Below are 26,445 nucleotides of genomic sequence, written 5' to 3'. Positions count from 1 at the left end.
GGTAGTGTTCCCACTTAACATGATACTTTTTAAAACAGGATCAGATTACAGCTCCCTGCTATTCAATAACTTCTGGTTTACTGACAGATTTGATGTGGCATTGTTAAGCTTGCATATTTACAAAAGAAATTCTCCCAGTGTGGAAATTCCAATAAATTGTCATGCTACAAACTGGGGCTTTTCATTCAGAGAGAGATCATCCACTGAATTTCATTCTCCAGATCAGTGCCTCCTAGCTTTCCCACATCTGGAAAATGCCTTAACAATAGTAACCTGAATGAGGAGTCAAGGTACATGCAGGTAAATTAGTTTCTAAAAGAGATGTGCAGTAATAATAGTTTGTATGCTGAAGAGGGGAGAATTCCAGAATCAACTAGTGGAAGAATTTTATTAGTTTACAGATCTGTTGTATTTTGAGGTAAGGGATAAAATGTGTTTTAATCTTAATTCGGTATACCTTTAATGATTGTTATGCCATTTATTCCCTTTCACTTGTTTTTATTTTACTGAATTGAAAATTTCTTTTAATCTCTAAATCTTTTTGTTATGGCAAATACAGAAGGAATTTTCGGTGTTAATAGCACTGAATAGGTTGAATCAAGCATGTTTTGAGGATTTGATGCTGTCTCTGGTTGATCCCTGGTTAAAAGTAAAGCTTCCTTTTAGCATGTCACAGGTTAAAAACCTTTGCAGCACAGTAAGATGACAATTTTTTTTTCTGTAGTAGAGCAACAGTTGAAAACAAAAGAAACAATGGAAATTATTAGCACAAAAGAACCTACACTAAAAAGTGTTGTTTTAGCAGATACAGCTGTATTAATAGAAACTGACAATGTAATAAATACAAAGTTCAGAAATTAATGAAATTTTCAGTATGCCCAATAAATGAGATTATTTCTTTTATTTGTACTTAAATCCATCATTGGTTTGCGGGCTTGTCGAAGTTATTTTGTTTTGCTCGCTGGATAAACAAGTCAAGCAGTCATCATCAGCAATCACTTGCTAACAAGTATGATTATCCATCTAAGAAATTCAGTGTAATAGGTCATGCGTTCCGTGGGTCCTTGCATGGCTGATGAACCCGGTCCTAAAGCTGCACCTCTGACCACAGATTTGGCAGGTGTTTCTTGGATCTTGATCACTGACATTCCTTTCTCTCGTTCCTTTTCCACACTTCCTCTTGCTGACAGATATTCTCCAAGAATTGCGTCCTTTCACAGAGGTGGTTCTTCCAGTTTCCTCTGAGTGAGTGTCTCCCAGGAAAGCCTGTTTTTGTTTTGAGGAGAGCCTTAAGGGAGTCTTTGAAAAGCTTCCTTTGACCTCCTCTCATTTGTGTACTTTCCTTGAACTGGGTGAAGAAGATTTGCTTCGGCAGTCAGAACTCAGGCTTCCTACACCCATTTTCAGCTCAGCGGAATCAGTTCTGGATGATCATGGTCTTGATGCCCGAGCTATTAGCTTTTTCAAGGATACTGATGTTAGTACGCGTGTCCTCATTGTTGATTTTTAAGGGATCCTGTTCTCTCCCTGGTTGCTCCATTGCTCTTAATGTACTTGTAGAATCTCTTTGGATTGTCCTAAACTTTATCTGCTAAGGCTAACTCATATCCCCTTTCTGCCCTCTTGATTTCCCTCTTAAGAAAGCCCTGTACTCCTTATACTCTTAGAGATTTGCTTGATCCCAGTTGTCTATACCTTATATGACTCCCCCTTATTCATGACCAGAGCCTCAATATCTTTATCCATTTATCCATTGTTTCCTGTTTTTATCAGCCCTACCCTTCACTCTAACAGGAACATATTGCCTATGAGCTCTCATTTTCTCCTGAAAGTCCTCCACTTGTTAGTAATATCCATTCTACTCCAGACAGTCTACTCCATTCAACTTTTGAAAGTTCCTGTCTCATACCATCAAAATTTGACTTACTTCAATTAAGAAATTTAAGTTCTTTGCAAGGTTTGTCCCTTTCCACAACTGCATAAAACTAGTAGAATTATGATTAGCGGTCCCAAAGTGTTCCCCCACCATCAATACTTCAGTCACTTGCCCTGCCTATTTCCCAGGGGAAGGTCAAATTTTGCTCCTTCTCCAGTAGGGACATGTACAAATTGATAAAGAAAATTTTGTTGAAAACATTTAACAAAAAGCCCTTAACACTATGACAGTGCCAGTCTTGTGCTTGGAAAGTTAAAATCCCCTAATATTACAAACCTATTATTCTTATATATATCCGAGATCTCTCTTCATATTTACACCTCAGTTTTCCTCAGATTATTGTGGGACCTATAGGTATAAAATTTTCACTTCAACCTGTGTAGACATAATTGTGCCCTGGACTTGGGGGAGGCCAACAATGTTGACAAAGCTTACTGGCTGGGTACAAGCATTGATCGCATTGCAGGAAAAGAGATAAAATGGTGTGATGTAGCAGGAATTTCATCGGTAATAGTTTTGATGTTTGTTGGTTGAAAGTTTTGAGATCCCACATATGTCCCTGGGAATACATTGAAATCGGCCAGTTCCACAAAAGTTCAGTGCATCTGTCACCTTGATGGCCATTGGGATAGGATGGCTAGCCATTCCTTCAGATCGCAGGCCCCACTGCTACAGTCGGCATAGCTCTCTGGTGGTGTCCCAGGTCATCCTCAGTCTGTGATGACACTAGTCCTTGTTCACTTGTTTCATTGAGATGAAAAATATTTTGATGTTGATGTTGCTGCAACATTTTCTGGTCCACTGCTGCATCTCTTTCTAATGCTGTCAGCTTAAATCAACCTGAGGGCTCTTGGCTCTTGTATGACTATGGTTAACTAAAAATGTTAAGTGCACTGAAACTCCAAAGACATGTGACTGCTGTGATACAAATGTTGTGACAGATATCTGTTTGAGAATAAGAAACTATGTCTGAATTTAAAATAGTGGGAACGTACCAAATCTGATGGTCCCGAAACCACATTTTGATTGATTTCCGTAAAAAAAACAAAAGTGCTGGAGAAATTCAGGTCTGGCAGCAAGTGAAGAGAGAAAGAGTTACCCTTTTGAGCCCAACATGGCTTAAACCATACTGGATTCAAAACCTTAATTGCTTTCTTTCTCCACAGATGCTGCCAGACCTGTTGAGTTTCTCCAGCACTTTTTGTTTTATTTCAAATTTCTCGGTCTGCAGTATTTTGTTTTTGTTTAACTGGGGCCTGGTATTTTTATGTCTTACTAGCAATCAGCTGGAAATAGACTGTTCGAAGCTGTGGTCACATTAGTGTGGATCTTGTTCTCTGTAAAACTAAATTGTCTGCTGTACTATTCGCTGTCTTTCTTTCTTATTATATTAACATGTAATTCAGCTCCTCTAAATCCATTTTGTTGCCCAGTTATGTACATTGTTCTATTGTGATGCAAGTGTAATAATCATTTTTCTAGTTGAGGTCACAAGGTTAACATTTAAAAAGCGCCAAAGTGTTTCACAGATATATTGGGGAAAGATCGTCACCAAACCAAAGGGAAGATGTTAATAGATGTGACCAAACAATTCTGACCCAATTCCGACCCCTCCTCCCTCCGGACCAACCTCAGGGAATCTCTACTCTCCATCTTCGGTCCGCCTCCCCCTCTCTCCCTATTTGTTCCAGTTCCCTCTCCCCATCCCCCTCTCTGATGAAGGGTCTAGGCCCGAAACGTCAGCTTTTGTGCTCCTGAGATGCTGCTTGGCCTGCTGTGTTCATCCAGCCTCACATTTTATTATCTTGGAATTCTGACCCAATCACATTTTGCTTGTGATGAACCATTAGCTATAATAGTTTTAGATGGCCCCTGGACAAGATAATTTCTTCAATGCATCTTTGAACAATTGTATGTCTTCCATTAAAGTACCCTAAAATTCTGACTAATAATTGACAATAAGCAGTGCTGCATTAAGAAGTACTTAATTAAGAAATACAGTGAATTATATAGGAAAATTGCATATTGCAGTTTCTTTCCATGCCAAAATGAAAGATCTAACGGTCACCAATGACTGCAGCTCTTCAGCAACTCTTTTGTTTGACAAAAAAAAGCCGAAAGAACCACGGATGCTGTAAATCAGGGACAAAAACAAAGTTGCTGGAAAGGCTCAGCAGGTTTGGCAGCATCTGTGGAGGAGAAAACAGAGCTAATGTTTGTTTGACATACTGATTGAAACCCCATATTTGGCAAGTTGCAAGATGAACATTAGTTGAGTTATTAATACTTTGTGGTAGTCTCCAGCACTCACGTGGTCAGAGAAAATTTTTAGTGAAGGGGCTGTAAGGACTTTGGTGCAAAATGGTAACTCAATTGCCCATGTTTGCATTGCAGAAATTGAGCTTGTTTTTCTGTTCAAGTAATAAAAACAAGCCACGTAGCAAAAGTGCCTAATTCTACTTTTACTTGTCATCTCATTTCCTGAATTGGTGCACTAATGACATTTTTGCTAAGATAAATTTCTGAATGGCTTTTTAAATTTAGTTTTTAGAAAAAATTCTCTCAGGCAGGGAGAGAGACTGATGAGTTTCACTGTAGATGAAGTTGTACTGTGTCTATACATTTTCAAATGAATCATTACCAGCAGTTATGGTGGTTTCCAAGGAGCAGGATGGAGATAGTTGTGAGGGAGGGGTGTTAAGTCGGTTGCAATTCACCGAGAGCATTCAAATAAACTAAATGAATACTTTCAAATTAAACAAAAAACTTGTATTCATGATGCATGAAGACGAAAAGATTACATCCAAAGAAGGAGATACTGTGAAGGTTAACCAAAGTATTTTAACCCAGTGTGATTTAATTTGTGAAGACTTTTTTCTTATAACAAGGTGGAAATACGCAGGCAGGTTTAGGATCTCACAAACTGAGGATGGGGATTCCAGTTGACATTTTGAGTGAAACTTTTGAAGTTGTAAACTCAGTGACTGTATTGACCGTCATGTATCTGCATCTCCTTCCCTTCCTTTCACAGATTCCCTCTCCATTGCCTCTGCTGTCATAAGTTCCCTTCTGCTTCCCTTACGGAAGTATCATAACAATTTTCATAATTTGAAGTGGTGTAGCAGTAGAAAATGTTTGGGAGACATTGGGATAGCACAAATAGATATTTTTAATCAACCTGTCCAGACATTTCTGGAGCAAGTGGGCCTTGAATGCAGGCCTCCTGAGCCTGAGCAAGGATGCTACCATTGCATCACATGAGCCCCCAAAATACCATTCGCCAGTATTTGGCGATAGTAGGAACTGCAGATGCTGGAGAATCTGAGATAACAAGATGCAGAGCTGGATGAACACAGCAGGCCAAGCAGCATCAGAGGAGCAGAAAGGCTGACACTTCGGGCCTAGACCCTTCTTCAGAAATGGGGGAGGGGAAGGGGTGATCTGAAATAAGTAGGGAGAGGTGGTTAGAAGATGGATTGAGGAGAAGATAGGTGGAGAGGAGAAAGACCAGTCAAGGAGGTGGGGTTGGAGCCAGTAAAGGTGAGTGTAGGTGGAGAGTTAGGAAGGAGATAGGTCAGTCCAGGGAGGATGGACAGGTCAAGGAGGCAGGATGAGGTTAATAGGTAGGAGATGGGGGTGGGGCTTGAGGGGGAGGAGGGAATAGGTGGGAGGAAGTATAGGTTCGGGAGGTGGGGACGAGCTGGGCTGGTTTTGGGATGCGGTAGGGAGAGGTGAGATTTTGAAGCTTGTGAAGTCCACATTGATACCATTGGGCTGCAGGGTTCCCATGCGGAATATAAGTTGCTGTTCCTGCAACCTTTGGGTAGCATCATTATGGCACTGCAGGAGGCCCAGGATGGACTCTCCATCCTTCCTGCTTCTCTGCTGTTTGGCCTGCTGTGTTCGTCCAGCTGTACACCTTATTCACCAGTATTTGTCTCCTGTCACTTCACTAATATTATAAACATTTCCTAATCAGCCTGTTCAGAAATGTTATTGCACATTTCGGGACCTGGTAGGACTTGAACCCAAGCTTCCTGGTTCAGAGGTGAAAACTACCATTGCCCCACCAGAGCCATCAGGATAATGCTTATAGCCCAATGTGACCTTACACTGAAATAAATTCGAGACTTTTTAAAAAAAAATGAGTTATTGAGTATTCTCTGTCTGAAAGTTGTGTACTTTTAATATACCATTTACTTGGCATCGCACTGTGTCTATCAGAAACACATTCCATAGAAATTGTGCCAGATTCATATTGAAAGCAAGCGTCATAGTGAGTAAAGACCAATCTACTATATTTTGTGAAGACTTGTGTGGCTATGAGTATTATTCAAACCATTGAAGCTCATTGAAATAACATCAGCTTAGTCACAGAGTGTAGGCAAGCAAAGGATAATTATTTGTTCACTTGCATAAATCAACTGCTAAATTAGTATCTTGCTTTACTCGCAGCTGGTTTGGACTTCAAGCACAACTAGATCCAAATCCAAAATAAGATGTAATTTGTCAAACACGTATGAGTTGATTATGTTTGAAGGGCAGTATTAAGAGAAATGAGAAAACATTTTTTGAAGGCTCCACACATTAAATTTAAGAACAGTGAAATGTGTTGTGATTAGCATAACTCTAGATTACTCAGGTTAGCATAATTATGCACTTAAGCACATCGAAATTTACAACCTAACCTTCAGTAAACTTAAAGTTCTCAGGACATTCTCTGACTATTTCTAGGTGAATCTTCAGAGTGTCCATTTTTAATATGTTTCATGTTCATACTAAAACTGTCTACGTGAGTACTGATTTTCAGGAAATTATGCCTAGTAATAACATAATGTAAAAGAACTACTTTGGCAGTGGATAATAACGTGTTTCTACAATAAAACGACGCTCTTTCTTTCTTCACTTGCTGATATATGCATACATCTGCAAGATTTTGACTTTTACTATTCAAAACCTGTTTGTTCTTGCAGCCCTTTTTGAAAGAGCTCCATGACTGCCCAGCTTGCCCTTGCTTGCCAGTGGATGGCGCAATTGGCCTGAGTGTGAAAACCATCCACCCTTCTGAACTCTGCAGTGCATTATGCATAGACTGTTGTAACTGTTTGACAGTTAAGGCAGTTAAGTTAATGAGGTCTTGAGCCACTGCTGCTGCTGTCAACAGAATAGTGCATCTATTGTTTACAAGCAGATTGATAGTAAGAAAGGTCTGTTTTAGAAAGAGAGAGGGAGCAGCATCTCAAAACAACAGCAGCAGATTTGGCTTTCAGTCTCTGCCAGTTGTGTGGGTCACAGTATCATTTCTAATGAAGGCTCACTCCACCTGAAACATTGACTCTGACTTTGCCTTTCCCCAAGGTGCTGCCAGACCTGCAGAGTTTCTTCAGCATTCTTTGTCCTTTTCTTGTAAAGGATTATTAATTTACTTATATGCGACTTAAGCTGCACCCTTTTAATACCTCAAATTCGTACAAATTCACAAGTAAGACGGATGAGCAGGAAATTTAACAGAAATATTCTTGTTGGAGGATATACATTAGGAAAACACATTCTCTAGATCAAAGTCAAAAGAGTTACTTCTCTCAGTTCTTTTGATTCCGGCAATAATTCAATTCGATAGCTAATTGAGTAGGTCTTTGAGTTCTCACTTTTCACACTCTTCAAGTTTTGACTATTTTCCCTCACAAAGAGAAATGATGAGAGATGCTTCTTGTTCGCAGGCTTCTGGATATCTCTAAGTGCACAGTCTGCTCTGTTGCAAAACCGGATTAAACCAAGAATCTTTAGATCTTCAAACTAACTCCTGCCCAACTGAACTAATTTGGCTGATCTTTCACTAGCCAATTAACTGATCACTCCCCCGGTTCAGATTACTGGTGGGATTTGAACCCAGGTCTCCAGAACGTTGTCTGGCAATAGTACCACTAGGCCTTCACCTCCCATCTGAATGTACTGCACTGACAAGTTTGTAACAAACAGCAGTTAAATCAAACTGAAGACTGTTGTTAGGCAAAGACTCCTACTGCCACTCTGCTGTATACAGGATTCACTGTATTTCTGAGTAGTTCTGAGGAAGGGTCACCGGACCTGAAACGTTAACTCTGTTTTCTCCTCCATAGATGCTGCCAGACCTGCTGAGCTTTTCCAGCAAGTTTGTTTTTGTTCCTTGATTTTGTTCCAGTATTCACGTAACTTCTCCAAAAAGAAGCATAATCCTATTTCGCCAATGTGTTCTCCACATTCCCACTTAATCTTTCACTTGCAAAAGTCTACTCCCTTTAGCTAATAATTTCCATTTTCCAGTTTATAGTCCAGAAGGAAAAGTACATGCTTCTTTACAAAGTCAGTCAATTTGTAGAATCCCTAAAGCTTAGAAACAGGACATTCGCCCTGTCAAATCCACAGCAAACATCCCATACAGATCCATCGCCCTAACCTATCCCTGAAACTCTGTATTTTCCATCTCTAACCAATCTACCCTGCACATGCCTGGACAATTTGGACAATTTAGCATGGCCAATCCACCTAACCTGCACATCTTTGGACTATGGGAGGAAATCAGCGCACCCAGAGGAAACCCATGCAGACAATTGCCCAAGGATGCAATTGAACCCAGGTCCCTGGTGCAGTGAGGCACCCCTGTCAACCACTGAGCCACTGCTGCCAAATGATTGATGCTGCTGGGCAAAATAGGGAACCACCAGCAGAGAGATTTGCTTATCATCCTGTTGAGAAATGTTATTACACACCTATCTCTGAGCTCTCGACCAAATATGGGGCAGTTAGTTGTGGTGCCCTCTACACCCACTACATCTGAGAATAGGTAAGTCAACCCAGTAATGTAAAATTTGACTGGTTTAAGAGGGGCTTGTTGGGTGAACTTAATGCATTTTGAATTGAATGTTTCTACCAAAAAGGATATAGTGCTTCTTTGTAATATATTGAAGATGTTTTACCTTAGGAAGTTTCTTCCCAGTTCAAATCTCCCAACTGTTCAGTCACTGAAAATGATTTGGGTAACATGTTGGTGAGTTTAAAAATAATTTGAAATTTAGTACAAGATCATCAGAGTCAACTGAAACGTTAAGATTTTTCTATCCTTTATAAATTTTGAACCTCTGTATAAGAATCACATACGCACCTTGTTATTGGTTCTTTAAAATGAATTTACTAAGATCTTGAAATCATGTTACCATCTCCTGAACATTTATGTACATCTACCAGCTTGTGATATCCCATGGTATTGTTTGTAGAAAAGTGAAATACTCTTTTTACTGTTGACAGTAATGCTGTCAAGCCCCAGTGTGACTGTATCATATCTGCTGGAAACGTGGTCATTTTGTTTTTGAATGCAGACCTGTCAGCACTCTCCTGTACTCACCCCGAATTGGCTGAAGCCCAGCTCTTGGCATCGACAATAAGAACAACCTAATATTCTGAGAAAGCGTTTACTTAGAGCCCCCATCCATACAGCTTTGTTCACCAAATTACAGACAGCATGATTCAGCTCCCAGACCTGGTTGCCTACAGTATAGTGACACAGCTTTTCTAGTGTCAGATATATACTCATTCACAGCCTGCAGTCATATCCTGCACATCATGCGTTTTAGGAAAGCCCATGCATTAAATTTCAAATCCAACCATTCTATGTTTGATCACTTGTTTTCCTATTCTTCCTTTTACTTATAGTCCTTCCGTATTGGAAAGGACTTGATGAAGAATCTCAGTATCAAAAGTGCTGGCGATGTCTAGACAGACCAAAGATTGTTTGATGTTCTTGCTGAAGCTGAAGTAGGAGTAAGGTGCAAGTCTGTTACATTTTGAGTATCTGCTAATGAAATGAACTGATTTTGTTGATATCATTTCATAAAGTATGTGATCCAGAAAGTGTAATTTAATCTCCACATAGGCTGGATATGTCTAGATTATAGATGTTATTGTGTATAAATACTGTTTTCAGATATTCTGCCTTATAAGCTGGCAGTCAGATACATTTCAAAGTACATCCCATACACTGACGTGAATTTGCTCCAACTATTATTATGGAATCAATTTTTTTTGCCAAGGTTTAGATTTAACATCAAATTGGAGTTGTTAGCACCCAGTAAAATTTATAATTCGTAGAATTTACTTCACAAAAATGATCAATTTGCATTGATTTTAGAATTCAAAATATTGATGTAACTTGCAATTGGAAGTTATCCAACCTTGTTCCTTGGGTCCAGTTTTCACTTCATACCAAATCTCAGCTTGGATTTATTCACTAACTTTCAACGTTAATTATTTCTATTTATATAACACCTTAACAAAGTAAACATCTCAAGGCACTTTATAAGATCAGATTTGTTTTTATTTTGTCAGTGTTATACTGAGCAACGTAAGGATAAATTAGAGGAAGTGACTGAAAACCATAAAATCTCAGCAAATTTCTCATCATTCTTAAGGTCCTCTGGCTTGCCATAGTTTTGAGCTTGATTTATGCCCTGTGCTGTAGAACTCTGTCTACTGGAGTAAACTAGGGTAGCTGGCCTCTGTCGTCATCTTTGGTTGGTGGGTTCTATACTATGGATATACAAAGCACAATGGGAAAGCCACTAAGAAATAAAATATGAACATGGTGTTCTAAAAATAAACTTGCGTGTTTTAAAGGAAGCATAATATTGAAGTATTTTTTCAAGAATTATTCCACTCATGCATGATCAGTTGAAATAGCAGTCTGAGTGGGGAAATGTACAAACTAGCAGTTGAGCTATCTTAATTAGTGCTTTTTGCTCTATTCAAAAAGCATGTGGTCAGACAGGTATATTTAAGTTGTCCATTAATTGTGATATAAACTATTAAAAATTTCCAGTACAATCAAGGAAAGTAACACGATAAAAGTTTCTTAGTCAAGAAATGTCTGTTATAAATTTGCCCATTCAAAAATAACCCAGAAACAAGCAATATAAATTAAGCTTTTTATGTTAGTGTTATATGCAAGACTCAGTCAATTGCAATGATAGATCCACATTTGTCCACATTACACTTCATCTGCAATGCATTTGCCCACTCACTTAACCTGTCCAAATAACACTGAAGCACCTGTGCATCCCCCTCACAGGTCATCCACCCACCTGGCACTGTGTCAACTGCAAATTTGGAGATATTATATGTAGTTGCTTCATTTAAATCATTAGTATGTGTTGTGAAAGGCTAGGGTCCAAGCAGTGATCCCTGTAGTACCCCACTAGCCACTGGCTGCCATTCAGAAATTGATTCCTTGACAAAAACGTTTAAGCATTTATATGAGCACGCCAAGTGCCTTTGCATAAAAAGCAATGGGCCAAATGCTGGGAAATGGCATTAAACTAGCTAGGTGCTTGATGACCAGCATGGATATAACGAGTTGAAAGATCTCTTTTTCCGTACTGAAATACTCTATGACTCAGTTGACAGAGACAATTTAACAGTTTGCTAGTCCTGATTAGTTGCAGAACCCATTCCAGGTACGAGTACGTTACACAAACTTTACAAAAATTGAGTTGATCATGGCAAATGTAGAAGAAATTGTAGTAAATGAAAGCAGTAGTTTTCATTTGGTCAACAAGTTTGCAGACGACACAAAGGTCGGAGGTGTCATTGACAGTGTAGAGGGCTGTTGTAGGCTGCAGCGGGACATTGACAGGATGCAGAGATGGGCTGAGAGGTGGCAGATCGAGTTCAACCTGGATAAATGCGAGGTGATGCATTTTGGAAGGTCGAATTTGAAAGCTGAGTACAGGATTAAGGATAGGATTCTTGGCAGCGTGGAGGAACAGAGGGATCTTGGTGTGCAGATACATAGATCCCTTAAAATGGCCACCCAAGTGGACAGGGTTGTTAAGAAAGCATATGGTGTTTTGGCTTTCATTAACAGGGTTTAAGAGTTGTGAGATCTTGTTGCAGCTCTATAAAACTTTGGTTAGACCGCACTTGGAATACTGCGTCCAGTTCTGGGCGCCCTATTATAGGAAAGATGTGGATGCTTTGGAGAGGGTTCAGAGGAGGTTTACCAGGATGCTGCCTGGACTGGAGGGCTTATCTTATGAAGAGAGGTTGACTGAGCTCGGTCTCTTTTCATTGGAGAAAAGGAGGAGGAGAGGGGACCTAATTGAGGTATACAAGATAATGAGAGGCATAGATAGAGTTGATAGCCAGAGACTATTTCCCAGGGCAGAAATGGCTAGCACGAGGGGTCATAGTTTTAAGCTGGTTGGAGGAAAGTATAGAGGGGATGTCAGAGGCAGGTTCTTTACGCAGAGAGTTGTGAGAGCATGGAATGCGTTGCCAGCAGCAGTTGTGGAAGCAAGGTCATTGGGGTCATTTAAGAGACTGCTGGACATGTATATGGTCACAGAAATTTGAGGGTGCATACATGAGGATCAATGGTCGGCACAACATTGTGGGCTGAAGGGCCTGTTCTGTGCTGTACTGTTCTATGTTCTGTGTTCTAACTTTGGGGCACCAGCTCCTATTTCTGGCTTCACCGGCAGATGTCTTTTGTTCTGTTGACTAAGGTTGTTCTTCTGTCTTTGGTCTTCTGACACACTAAGAATTAAGGTACATTAACGTTTGCCAGTGACAACTACCGTACATTATTAGACGCACCTGAACTTCTTGCAAATTTGTGAACAACACGTGATCAATCTCGGATTGGCTAAACAGGTCATGTCCAATTTCTAATAGGTTTCTTAAAAATTGATGATCTACAGATCACATTTACTACTATCCTCTGATTTGTTCCATAAAATGTCAGCCACATTTTTTTTATTTGTTGTGCCTCTAACTTACTTCATAATCTCTACAAAGATAATATGGCACTGGTTTGGCAGTTTGTGCATTGGCTTGAGTATGTAGCATCAAGTGATTAACTGTCATTGCAAATGTCCCGATTGACACATCCAAGTACTCTCCAAAGCCTGTTAATATACTTTGATAGCAGAACCATGTGTGATTCTACAACAACTGTTGATGACTAAAACAAGTTAAAACTCATCGTGGCCATGCAAACTACTATACATAGGTCTGTTCCATACTTTAAATTACGTATTTTGTCATTTGTTAGCCTAGTCTATAAAACCAACCAAAAGACCATTAACCCAGAACCTTATTTCTGACTTGGGACATATTCTTCCTGACAGAAAATGCTTTATAAACAACCAAAATCCAACAATGTAATTAATTTTTCATTTGCTTGATAACGTCAATATTATTGAAAACTAATTCAATCCTGATAAATTCATTCAGACAAAAAAGAGGCTTTTCATTTTTTCCCTCTCCCAATAACCACCTTATAAATAATGTTGACAATTGACCAATCGACCTATTATTATCTCAAAAATATGTTCCTGTTAACTGTTGTACACTGGTTTAAGGTTTTTTTTGTTTAAATTTGACTTCACAAGTTAAAATTATCTTATGTTGTCAGTTGATTGTTTCTAACAGAGTCTTATTAGGTTGCTTTTTAATCTCCATTTAGACAAATTAATGTTTATGGCGCTCTTCCTCAAGCATCTCAATGTAACAGTAGTTTTTAAGTTGAATACATAATCTTTTTACTGTAGACAGTGTCAAAACTCTAATTGAATTTTAAGGGTGGAATTCAGCTGAGAGTTTAGCCTGTTAGCTTTAAAATTACATTTATTGGCATTTAAAATGTTTCAGTGCAACAATTAAACAAGCATACATCTGGGTAGAGAGTGCATGAAACTTAATTTCCGTAAGTTGAATCAGTAAGAGCTACTCATAAGCATCATTGCAGTCATGGTGAGTGCTGCAGTTTGACAATGTGTCTGCTCAGAGATATTAGAAGTGAAGGTGGCCTTTGCTAGTAGTGGACACTGGATTAGCGACCTCTTTTCCACTGCACATAATTTTCTGATCCATTGAAAATGAAGTAAAGGTAATTGAGCAGTGTGCAAAACTGGCTACTGAGTTGCTATGAGCTTGTTCTTCGCTACTAGTGAAGACCAGTTTCACCTGTTACCAATTAAATTTTGACTTGCTTTTTTTTAAACATTAGTTCATTACTTGTCTTTGTTTCTACTTGAGAGTGAAGGGACAGACAGTATTTGCTGATGATAGTGATAAGGAGGTGATTGTAAGGAGTGTACAAAAGTTTGCAAAAAGAATCATTAGATTATGAGTCAGCAAAAATTTGATAGGAGGAGTATAATGTGGGAAAACGCAAGATTGTCCACTTCTGCAGGAAGCATAGAAAACATAATGTTATCTCACTAGTGGGAGAGTTCAGAATGCTGCAACACAAAGGGATCTTGGGTGTCCTCATCCATGAATCACAGGAAAGCTGCATGCTGTCCCAGCATGAAATTAGGAAAGTAAGTGGACTGTTAGCACATGTTGCAGTGAGGTTGGTGTGTTAATGGTAGGAGTGAATGTTTAAGATGGTGCATGGAGTGATAGTGTTGTTGGAGTCACGTTTATCCAGGTAACTGAAGAGTATTTTATCAACATCCGACATGTGCTTTGTTGATGGTGGGCAGCCTTTGGGGATTCCAGAACTTAGTTTCTGCAGAATTCTCAGTCTCTGACTTGCTCTTTTGTTATATGGACAGTTGTGGACGTGGACAGTTGTTTCTGGTCAATGGTAATTCTTAGGGTTTTGATAGTGAGGGTTTCTGCAGTGGTAATGCTATTGAATGTCATGGGGAAATACTTGGGATGTTAATTGCCTGATACGTGTGTGATGCGTATGTCATTTGCCCGTTCTCAATCCGTTACTAAATTTTGTCAAGATTTACTGCAATCATGGAGGAGGTGCCAGAGAACAGGAGATTGGCTAATGTGGTGCCATTATTTAAGAAAGGTGGTAAGGAATAGCCAGGGAACTATAGAATAGAGAGCCTGATGTCAGTAGCAGGTAAGTTGTTGAGACGGATTCTGAGGGACAGGAATTTCATGTATTTGGAAAGAGGCAAGGACTGATCGGGATAGTCAACATGGCTTTGTGCATAAGAAATTGTATCTCACTAACTTTATTGAGTTTTTTGAAGAAGTAACAAAGAGTATTGAGGAGTGGGCGTTGTTTATATGGACTTGAGCAAGATGTTCAGTAAGGTTCCTCATGGTGGACTGGTTAGAAGGATTCGATCATATGAAATCCAGGGAGAAAGTCGTGTACGTAGGGAATGATCTGCATGTAGAAGAGGTTGAGGCTGATGCAATTACAACATTTAAAACACATCTGAATGGATATATGAATAGCAAGGATTTAGAGGGATATGAGCCAAATGTTGGCAAATAGGACTAGATTAATTCAGGATATCTAGTCGGCATGAACGAGTTGGACCAAAGGGTCGGTTTCTAAGCTGTACAACTCTATAACTGTATATGAGTGCTCCAGTATCTGAGGAGAGCTGAATGTAGTGCAGTTATGAGTGGACATATCCACTCCTGACTTCATGATGGCGGTAAAATTGTTGATGAAATAACAGAAAATGGTTGGTGCTAGAACTATCTCCAGTGATGTCCTGATACTGAGAAGATTGGCCTTCATTAATCACAAACATTTTATCTAATCTAATCTTGCTTGATGCTAGGTATGATTCCAGCCAGTGGAGAGTTTTCTTCCTGATTCCTATTGACTTACACTGCAAGAATTCCTTGATGCCAAATTTCAGATGCTACCTTAAGGTCAAGGGCTGTCACTCTCCTGTCTGATCTTGAGTTCAGCTATTTCCATATTTGGACCAAGGACATAATCAGATCTAGAGCTGAGCAACCGTGGTGGAACCAAAATTGTACATCTGCAAGCAGTTCGTTGTGCAAATAGTGTTTGATAGTATTGTTGAAGTCCCATTGCATCACTGATGATTGACAGTAACTGTTAGACTAGTAATTGGCTCGGTTGGATTTGCCTTTTTTGTTGTGAGCACTTGTCCTGGTTTTGCTATGTAACATTCAAGTAGTCTTGAGTTCTTTCTTCTTCAGGTTGACAGTTCAATTTTTGGCAATTCTAGTTCTCTTCTGAAATTCTTCATTGAACTTGGATTGATCCCCCAGCTTGATGGTAATGGTAGACTGGGGATATCCAGGATTTTGGTTGAAATCAATTTTGCTCTGATGGAAAGCAACACTGTAGATTCCTAGTTTTATATGAAACAAAATTATTGAAATCTATCACATTTAATACAAAACCAGTGCCACACAGTACAAAAGCAGGACTTTAACTCCAATGGGTCTACAATAGTCACTTTTATATTTTCACAAACAATGAATCTCTGACAGGTAGATCGGTAAGGATAGGGTTAAGAAGGTTTTGTCCTCTTGTCTGTTCCATCACTATCTATTGCAGATGCAGTCTATCAACTACGTCTTTTAGAACCCAGCTCTGTTAGTATTAGTTACTGAGTCACTATTGGGGATGGTTGGTCTGGTTAAATTCTGCTCAATGGTGATTCGCAAGATGTTAATGGTGGGACGTTCAGCAATGGTAGTGCCATCTGATGTCAAGGGGTGATGGTTCAATGCTCTGTTTTGTTGGAGCTGGCCTTTGCCTGGCACTTGTATGGTGCAAATGTAAAAACTTATGATTTGTCAGCCTAAACCTGGATGTTGTCCAGGTCTTGCTGCATTTGGACATGGGTTGCTGAGATCACTTATTAGCTAATGAATGCTGAGATTTCTTATAGTACAGAGAACTAATTGTGCATAATCTTCTCTTTATGACTGTGATCAATAATGAGTTTGAGTGTTATTGGTGCTTCATTCCTTCCCAAACCATGCCAACTTTAATCCCTTTCCACTTTCCTCAGAGTAACATAATATGGTTTTCAGATGTAATGGTGCGTTTTACGACTCTGGTCTTGTGTTTATTGTTAGGTTAGCTGATCTCAATTGGGAAAGCTGTGAAATGAATCTCAGTTATCCTCGGTACACTTGGAGGAATATAAGAGAAAATTCCTGAGAGAGCTTGAGATGCTTCTCTTAATTGTGATTCCATGTCCCTCACTGAAGAACACAGATAGAATCCATTTTGGCTCTGATAGCTGCTTCGTATGTAAAGTTTGTCAACAGTTATTTGCACATGAAACAAGTTAGTAGAGGACTGCAAATTTTCAAGAGATCTATGTACTAATATATGGTGCCATTTTCAGGAGATGAGTGGAGAAGGTAGGTTTGTAATTGCTGACTTTAACGTCTATTTTTGTTTGTTGCTTTTATTGTAACAGTTACACAAGCTCACCTTCATTGTTACCATATGCCATGTTTCAAATCTCACAAGTACTGTACCAGCAAATATGTACTTCCATTGGTTTCTATTGACTATGCAGTGTTGTTAAAAGTTTCCAGTAGTACATAGTAATGAATTTCACTCTGAATTATCCGTGGTGTCAGTCACACGATAGAATTTCTGCTTTGGTGAATGAGTCATGAGTTCTACTGCTGTAATTATTGAATGCCCATCCGTTGTGTGACCTTCGTGAAATGATGACATATCCTCACAATAAATGTTCTCTTATGTTTCACAGCAGCTGGCTTGGCATGCATTACAACAAACTAAACAATTAGGAATTGTCAGTGATATCCTATATCATGCAAGCAAAGTCTTGACAGTTTATGTAGTCACCAGAGCCCTCAAGATTGTGGTACAAACAATGACACACACCACAATCTATGATATAAAGCATCAGCTTGTATTTGTGGTAACAATTGAATGACTTGCCAATTCCCTTTGAATTCTCTACCAACAGCTTTTTTCATTGACATTTCTAAATTCTTTGAATTAAGATTATGGTTTCCCTCATATTTGTAATTTTGACAGGGCTTTACAACACATTTTCAGTATTTGTTCTAACACAAGTTTGGCCATAATGAGAATAAGGAAGCAGTTGCAGGCTGCAGTGCGCTATGCATATTAACTGTCCACAGATTGAACAGAAAAATGATCCGTCTTTATTATCAGAACCATCCGCACCACTCACTTGATTGATATTGAAACAAAACTTTATAATAAATACATTATATGTAAGAAAAATTACAACACAACAAGAGGCCACATGATCTATCACATCTGTGATAGGCAACAAAGAGTTTTCCAGCATAATTCTACAATCCAGCTCTTAGAATCCCTGCAGTGTGGAAACAGGCCCTTTGGCCCAACGAGTCCACACCGAACCTCGGAGCATCCCACCCAGACCCCTATAACCCACCTAATCTACACATCCCTAAACACAATGGGCAATTAAGCAAGGCCAATCCACCTAACCTGCACATCTTTGGACTGTAGGAGGAAACCGGAGTACCCGGAGGAAACCCACGCAGACACGGGGAGAATGTGCAAACTCCACGCAGACAGTTGCCCGAAGCTGGAATCAAACCCGGGTCCCTGGCGCTGTGTGGCAGCACTGCTAACCACTGTGCCACCGTGCCACCTCTTGATCATCAGTCTATGGGTTTCTGCTGTTCACATATTTATTTTTTTTAATAATGCTAAGGATTTCGGTTTCTATAGCCTTTCTTTTAATGAGTCCCAGACCCCATCACCTTCTGCATAAAAAGAACATCTCTGACTTCTCTTTAATCCTTCTGCCAATTATTTTAAAGCTGTGGCCACAGTTAGCAACATTTGTACAAATGGACATAGGCTGTTCATATCTGGCATATCTAGGCCCTTTATAATTTAGTCCACCTCAAATAATTCTTCTTCTAAACTTCTAACATTTAGTCTTATAGCTAAAATTCACTTCCTAAAAAAAAATTCTCATGTCTGTCTTCTGTACGGTAATGTGTTTACCAGATCTAGTCAATCTAGTATTTTATACATTTCTAGTTTAATCTCCTCATCTTAGAATCTGTGTAATGAAATTGTTTTCACTACTAAGTGTGTATGACTGACTTCACAATGTTTAGTGGGCATCATCAGCTGCATTCTCAGTACCTCTTGATCTGAGAAGCTTCTTTTGTCTATCAGTGTGTGATGCAGGGGACAATATGGGTGACTTTCCAACATTATGCTGCAGGCAACAATAATGTAATTTGTATTTAATTTTGGATTTTTTTCTAAGACACCAGTAGGCAGCTTGAATTCTGAAAAATTACTCTATATGTTAATCGTGCTCATGGGTGCACCAAGATGAAGGATGACTTGCATGAAACAGGAACCTGGGTGCACCATAAGTGCAGTTGGCCAATGTTTTCATTTCCAGTGATTCTCTTGGATTATCCAGGTTGAAGACTTTTGGGTTTAATTCTTAAACTCAAATATCACAACAGAACACAGTTTTTCTAACAGCATTTTCAAGCTGCAGCAGATTACACTTGAGTTTAGAAGGATGAGAGGGGATCTGATTGAGGCATATAAGATTATTAAGGGATTGGACACTGTGGAGGCAGGAAGCATGTTTCCACTGATGGGTGAGTCCAGAACCAGAGGACACAGTTTAAAAATAAGGGGTAGGCCATTTAGAACAGAGTTGAGGAAAAACTTCTTCACCCAGAAAGTGGTGGATATATGGAATGCTCTGCCCCAGAAGGCAGTGGAGGCCAACTCTCTGGATACTTTCAAGAAAGAGATGGATAGAGCTCTTAAAGATAGTAGAATCAAGGGTTATGGGGATAAGGCAGGAACAGGATACTGATTGTGGATGATCAGCCATGATCATAATGAATGGTGGTGCTGGCTCGAAGGGCCGAATGGCCTACTCCAGCACCTATTTTCTATTGTCTATTTGTCATGCTTTTATTTAAATTTTTGTTTATGCATATATTAGTGTAACTTTGACTTAGAGGGCTTTTAGTTCCTCTCAGTATAGCTTGAACTAAACTTATTGTACAAAGAAACAAAGAAACCTACAGCACAGGAACAGGCCCTTCGGCCCTCCAAGCCTGCGCTGATCAAGATCCACTGTCTAACCTGTCATCTATTTTCTAACGGTCTGTGTCCATTTGCTCCCTGCCCATCCATGTACCTGTCCAGATATATCTTAAAAGACGCTTACGTGTCTGCGTCTACCACCTCCACTGGCAACGCGTTTCAGGCGCCCACCACCCTTTGTGTAAAGAACTTTCCACGCATATCTTCCTTAAACTTTCCTCCTCACACTTTGAACTCATGACCCCCAGTAGTTGAGTCCCCCACTCTGGGAAAAAGCTTTTTGCTATCCACCCTGTCTATACCCCTCATGATTTTGTAGACCTCAATCAGGTCCCCCCTCAATCTCTGCCTTTCTAATGAAAATAATCCTAATCTATTCAACCTCTGTTCATAGCTAGCACCCTCTATACCAGGCAACATCCTGGTGAACCTCCTCTGCACCCTCTCCAAAGCATCCACATCCTTTTGGTCATGTGGCGACCAGAACTATGCACAGTACTCCAAATGTGGCCGAACCAAAGTCCTATACAACTGCAACATGACCTGCCAACTCTTGTACTCAGTACCCCGCCCAATGAAGGAAAGCTTGCCATATGCCTTCTTAACCACCCTATTGACCTGCATTGTCACCTTCAGGGAACAATGGACCTGAACACCCAGATCTCTCTGTTCATCATTTTTCCCTAGGACTTTTCCATTTACTGTATAGTTCGCCTTTGAACTTGATTTTCCAAAATGCATCACCTTGCATTTGCCCGGATTGAACTCCATCTGCCATTTATCTGCCCAACTTTCCAGTCTATCTATATTCTGCTGTAATCTCTGACAGGCCCCTTCACTATCAGCTACTCCACCAATCTTAGTGTCACCAGCAAACTTGCTGATCAGACCACCTACACCTTCCTCCAGATCATTTACATATATCACAAACAACAGTGGTCCCAGCACAGATCCCTGTGGAACACCACTGGTTACAGGTCTCCTATTTGAGAAACTCCCTTCTACTACTACCCTCTGTCTCCTGCTGCCCAGCCAGTTTTTTATCCATCTAGCTAGCACACCCAGTTTCCCATGTGACTTCACTTACCCCATGGCAGGCTGATGGAGAATGTTACGCCTGTATCTAATTCATTTTTGTAAAACATAAATCCTGTTTGTGAGCACACAGTGTCATTTTGATGTAAATATTCAGGAAGGAAAACATTTCGGTTACTTGAAATGATAAGTTTAGACTGGGCTTTGTAAATATTATTGACAAATATTTACAGCCTCTATTTTTGTGTTATCACTGGCCTCAGCATGAAAGGACTTTATCTGGTGCTAAATTTAGCTAAGTATCAGTTTGTAATAATTACAGAAGTTCTATTAATTTTACAGCACCAGTTAAAACCATCTGTATTTTGTTAGAATTGTTTTATTTAGTCCATATTGGTGCAATTCATGTCTTCCTCTTATTCATCATTCGTATTGAGCAAATGGACATTAGTGAGTTTGGAAAATATCAAGTCTCTGATTTTCCTGAGTGCTGAAACTCTGCTTTAAATTTAATTGAAATAAGCTGAAAATGTCAGTGCTTTATTGAAGTGACAATTTGTATACTGCTTCATTATCGCGCAAACAATTCCAAACTGCAATTTGGAAATGATTATGATGTTGGGATTTAAAATGCGAGAATGGGCACATTAGAAATGTGGAGCTTATTCAAGGAAAAGCTCCTGTGTGTCCTAGATAAGTATGCACCTGTCAGGCAGGGAAGAAGGTGTAGAGAGCAGGAGCCGTAGTTTACGAAGGCGGTGGAATCTCTGGTCAAGGGGAAGAAGAAGGCTTATGTTAGGATGAGATGTGAAGGCTCAGTTAGGGCGCTTGAGGGCTACGAGGTAGCCAGGAAAGACCTAAAGAGAGAGCTCAGAAGAGCCAGGAGGAGACATGAGAAGTTGTTGGCGGATAGGATCAGGGTAAACCCTAAGGCTTTATATAGGTATTTAAGGAATAAAAGAATGACGAAAGTAAGATTAGGCCCAGTCAAGGATAGTAGTGGTAAATTGTGTGTGGAGTCAGATGAGATAGGGGAAGTGCTAAATGAATATTTTTCAACAGTATTCACTCTAGAAAACGACAATGTTGTTGAAGAGAATACTGAGATACAGGCTACTAGACTAGGTGGGATTGAGGTTCACAAGGAAGAGGTATTAGAAATCCTACAGAGGGTGAAGATAGATAAGTCCCCTGGGCCGGATGGGATTTATCCTCGGATCCTCTGGGAAGCCAGGGAGGAGATTGCCGAGTCTTTGGCATTGATCTTTAACTCGTCATTGTCTACAGGAATAGTGCCAGATGACTGGAGGATAGCAAATGTGGTTCCCCTGTTCAAGAAGGGGAGTAGAGACAACCCTGGTAATTATAGACCAGTGAGCCTTACCTCAGTTGTTGATAAAGTGTTGGAAAAGGTTATAAGGGATAGGATTTATAATCGTCTAGAAAAGAATAAATTGATTAGGGGTAGTCAGCACGGTTTTGTGAAGGGAAGGTCGTGCCTCACAAACCTTATTGAGTTCTTTGAGAAGGTGACCAAACAGGTAGATGAGAGTAAACCGGTTGATGTGGTGTATATGGGTTTCAGCAAGGCATTCGATAAGGTTCCCCACAGTAGGCTTTTGTACAAAATGTGGAGGAATGGAATTGTGGGAGATGTAGCAGTTTTGATCGGAAATTGGCTTGCTGAAAGAAGACAGAGGGTGGTCGTTGATGGCAAATGTTCATCCTGGAGACCAGTTACTAGTGGAGTACTACAAGGGTTGGTGTTGGGTCCATTGCTGTTTGTCATTTTTATAAATGACCTGGATGAGGGCATAGAAGGACGGGTTAGTAAATTTGCAGACGACACTAAGGTCGGTGGAGTTGTGGATAGTGATGAAGAATGCTGTAGGTTGCAAAGAGACATAGATAAGCTGCAGAGCTGAGCTGAGAGGTGGCAAGTGGAGTTTAATGCAGACAAGTGTAAGGTGATGCACTTTGGTAGGAGTAACCGGAAGGCAAAGTACTGGGCTAATGGTAAGATTCTTAGCAGTGTAGATGAGCAGAGAGATCTCAGTGTCCATGTACACAGATCCTTGAAAGTTGCCACCCAGGTTGACAGGGCTGTTAAGAAGGCATACTGTGTTTTAACTTTTATTAATAGAGGGATCGAGTTCCAGAACCAAGAGGTTATGGTGAAGCTGTACAAAACTCTGGTGCGGCCGCACTTGGAGTATTGTGTATTGTTCTGGTCACTGCATTATAAGAAGGATGTGGAAGCTTTGGAAAGGGTGCAGAGGAGATTTACTAGGATGTTGCCTGGTATGGAGGGAAGGTCTTACGAGGAAAGGCTGAGGGACTTAAGGCTGTTTTCATTAGAGAGAAGAAGGTTGAGAGGTGACTTAATTGAGACATATAAAATAATCAGAGGGTTAGATAGGGTGGATAGGGAGAGCCTTTTTCCTAGGATGGTGACGGCGAGCACGAGGGGGCATAGCTTTAAATTGAGGGGTGAAAGATATAGGACAGATGTCAGAGGTAGTTTCTTTACTCAGAGAGTAGTAAGGGAATGGAACGCTTTGCCTGCAACGGTAGTAGATTTACCAACTTTAGGTGCATTTAAGTCGTCATTGGATAAGCATATGGACGTACATGGAATAGTGTAGGTTAGATGGGCTTGAGATCAGTATGACAGGTCGGCACAACATCGAGGGCCGAAGGGCCTGTACTGTGCTGTTACGTTCTATGTTCAATATTGATGCATGTTCAGTCTCTGTTTTAGGCAGGCTGTAAATGATTTTATACAGTTCTGCACAATCATGTCTGTATCTTCAAACAACCTAATATTTAATAGACAACATTTGATTTTTGTGAATAAGTGGTATGAAATATTCCAGAGAGGAGTAAACATAATGTACTGTGACACTTTAACTGTGGGTCTGTTGTATTTATCTGCCTCAAATATTGCCGGTAGCATTTTGGGGGAGGGAGAGGAAATTGAAGGAAGAGGGAAGAGATGGAAGTGGAAATAGTGGTTTAATTTTAGCTGAGCTGGCTTAAACTTTAAAATACTTCTGATTAGGGTGCAAAGTGTAATCAGGATATTTGTGCTATTCATGTCACAAGGATTTTAATTTGTATATTTTCTAGTAAGTTAGGATTGTTTTGTTTGGTAAATGTGATGTTTTGAACCTTTCTTTACATTTCTGTTCCAGAGTGGTTGAGAAGAATTCGAGCTGGAGGAAATGGTGCCTCATGCCGTTCTTGGATCATTTTGGGATGTACTGTCAGAAAATAAATGTGACATCCAAGTTATCAAATTAGAATCAAAGCCTAAAAGACGCTAAACAAGTCTTTAGAAATGAAATCAAACCAGGAACGCAACAATGAATGCTTACCACCCAAAAAGCGGGAGTTTCCTGTTAACCACCTGCCCTTGCCAGAGAAGGCAGGTGCAGCAGCTACCGTGAGTGAGAGCAGTCGCGGTGAAAACTTGGCATGGCTTGCCAATGTGACTAGCAGCCAAAGCAGTGTCGGAATGAGGTATGGACAAGGCAAAGTTGCAGCAGAAACCCCAGTGGAAACTGGCTTACCGCTCTATAAACCACTAGCAGCTGCAGTGGACTATTCATCACCTGGAAGTGTTAGATCAGCTCCAGGGGTGACACATCTTCGTGCTGTTTGTTCATCTTCAGCACTGGCTCAGCCAGGACCTTCTGCATCGCCAGTAGAATACGCCCCACTACAGCATGCTGCTTTCCAATTTGTTGGGCCACCTTATAGTGGACCATATGCTGGCCCTGCTGCATTCGTCCCTTCCCCATTAATCTCCCCAACAGCTTCAAATGCTTCTGCCACTCCACCTCAGTATTCCCATCTAGAACCCTACTCTACAATCTTTGGCAGTATGGGGAGCCCATCCCAGCATAAGGTTGAACAGCAGGTAGTTCGGCCTCACAGAATGATAACTCCTCCTCAACCTACCGTTCAAAACCAGTATGTGCAAATTTCAAGTTCATCTCCAAATGTGACGAGACCCCTGTCCCCTTCAACAGTTCCCCTACATTTGCACGCTCACTCTTCTCTGATTCCACATACACTTTCAGTCAGTACCCCATCACAGGTCGTTCTTCAGTACGCAGATACTGGATACCATGTTGCATCAAGGGAATCCATCAGAAAAGCTGAAGACATCAGGCCACATTTAATCCCGAGAAGAGAAGTATCAAATGGTGAAGTTGAGAAAAGCAGGAAATACGACCTCTCGCCCAGCGCAGAAATGAACATGGAGAAAGCAGCAAACAAACCGGTTTCTCACCATTATGAAATAAGGCATGGGACCCATAGGGTTGTTCACCCAAGTCCTGCTGACTATAATGCACAAGAATCTTTAGGTCCTAGAGCCTCAGTAATGATTATATCCAACAGCCACACGTCTACGACGGATCTGGAGGTTCAACAGGCCATTGACAGGGACAGCTCTCCTATGGCACTGTATGATAAGTCTAACTTAAATCATGGGAAAGCTGCCTTTTCTCCACATTCTGTAATTCAAACTACCCACAATCCCACTGAGCACCTCTCCATTGGACTACCTGCTAGTGCTGTGTTTCCCAACTCTCAACAGCCACTTATTGGTTACATAAGCAGTCAGCAGCAAGCACTTAGTTACCATGGGAACTTGCAACAACATCTTGTAATCCCAGGCACTCAGCCCCTTCTAATTCCTGTGTGCAGTACAGCAGTTGAAGCATCAGGGATAACATCTACAATAGCAACAACTACTTCTCAGTTTGCTGCATTGCCTCATTCATTTGTCAGTACAGCCAGTCCCAAAAGTGAGAATTATCATCCTGACTCACTTGTTACTCAGCCAGCATATCACCCGACAGTTGTACAGGCACAAGTACACCTACCATTAGTGCAGTCAGTGAACTCTCCTGTTGCAGCTTCTAATCAACTGCCTCCATACTTCATGAAAGGTTCAATCATACAGCTAGCTAATGGAGAACTTAAAAGAGTTGAAGACTTGAAAACAGAGGACTTCATACAAAGTGCTGAAATCAGCAGTGACCTGAAGATTGACTCCAGTACTGTGGAGCGTGTTGAAGGCAGTCACAACTCCAGCTTCGCTCTCCTGCAGTTTGCAGTTGGAGAACACAGAACACAGGTAGGAATGACCAGATCAACTGAAGCATTTGTATGTTTCTTTGCAGAGAGTAAAGGTGAACAGCAGTTCACCTTTGTGAGTGTCCATCCACTGTTTCTTGGTGATGAGTCAGCAAAACTAAATACCATCTAGATTTGAGAAAAGAAAGCTTTGAAATTTCTCCATTAATTCAATTGGACATCAAGTCCAGAGATGCATGTACACATTAACAAGGATGTCACTGCGCAAGTTGTGCAATGGCTGCCTGGTCGCACTGATGTGATCACTCAGAAATTGGTTTTGCAGAAGGAAAATTTGTGTGGTTTAAATTTTAAGGGCCATTGATCATTAGGTATTACTATCCTGTGAATACAATGTCTTTCCTTTTTAGTTAGGTACAAAGTGGAAGCAAATGTTCACAGATGCAGTTACCACACTAGTGATTCCAAGAAGACTGAGATTTTGATCCAAAGGCTACCACAGATTACGTAC

General features: G+C 40.4%; 1 protein-coding gene across 13 annotated transcripts in view; it reads left to right on the top strand.

Annotated features, from left to right (window-relative positions):
* The window catches only part of atxn1a (ataxin 1a), a 346,456-nt gene that overhangs the window by 291,102 nt on the left and 28,909 nt on the right, over nt 1-26,445 (top strand). For 11 of the 13 annotated variants that reach the window (XM_048555139.2, XM_048555149.2, XM_048555131.2 and 8 more), the window contains one exon: nt 24,020-25,974. In XM_048555139.2, the coding sequence (XP_048411096.1) occupies nt 24,166-25,974 (1,809 nt within the window). In that variant the 5' untranslated portion in view covers nt 24,020-24,165. Of the gene's footprint in view, nt 1-204; nt 301-382; nt 419-24,019; nt 25,975-26,445 lie in introns of those variants that run through there. The other 2 variants (XM_048555174.2, XM_059653522.1) reach the window with 2 other exon arrangements.

This window comes from Stegostoma tigrinum, chromosome 2 (assembly GCF_030684315.1).
Source record: "Stegostoma tigrinum isolate sSteTig4 chromosome 2, sSteTig4.hap1, whole genome shotgun sequence".
Lineage (NCBI taxonomy): Eukaryota > Metazoa > Chordata > Chondrichthyes > Orectolobiformes > Stegostomatidae > Stegostoma > Stegostoma tigrinum.
This window is presented reverse-complemented; position numbering and strand designations above follow the sequence as displayed.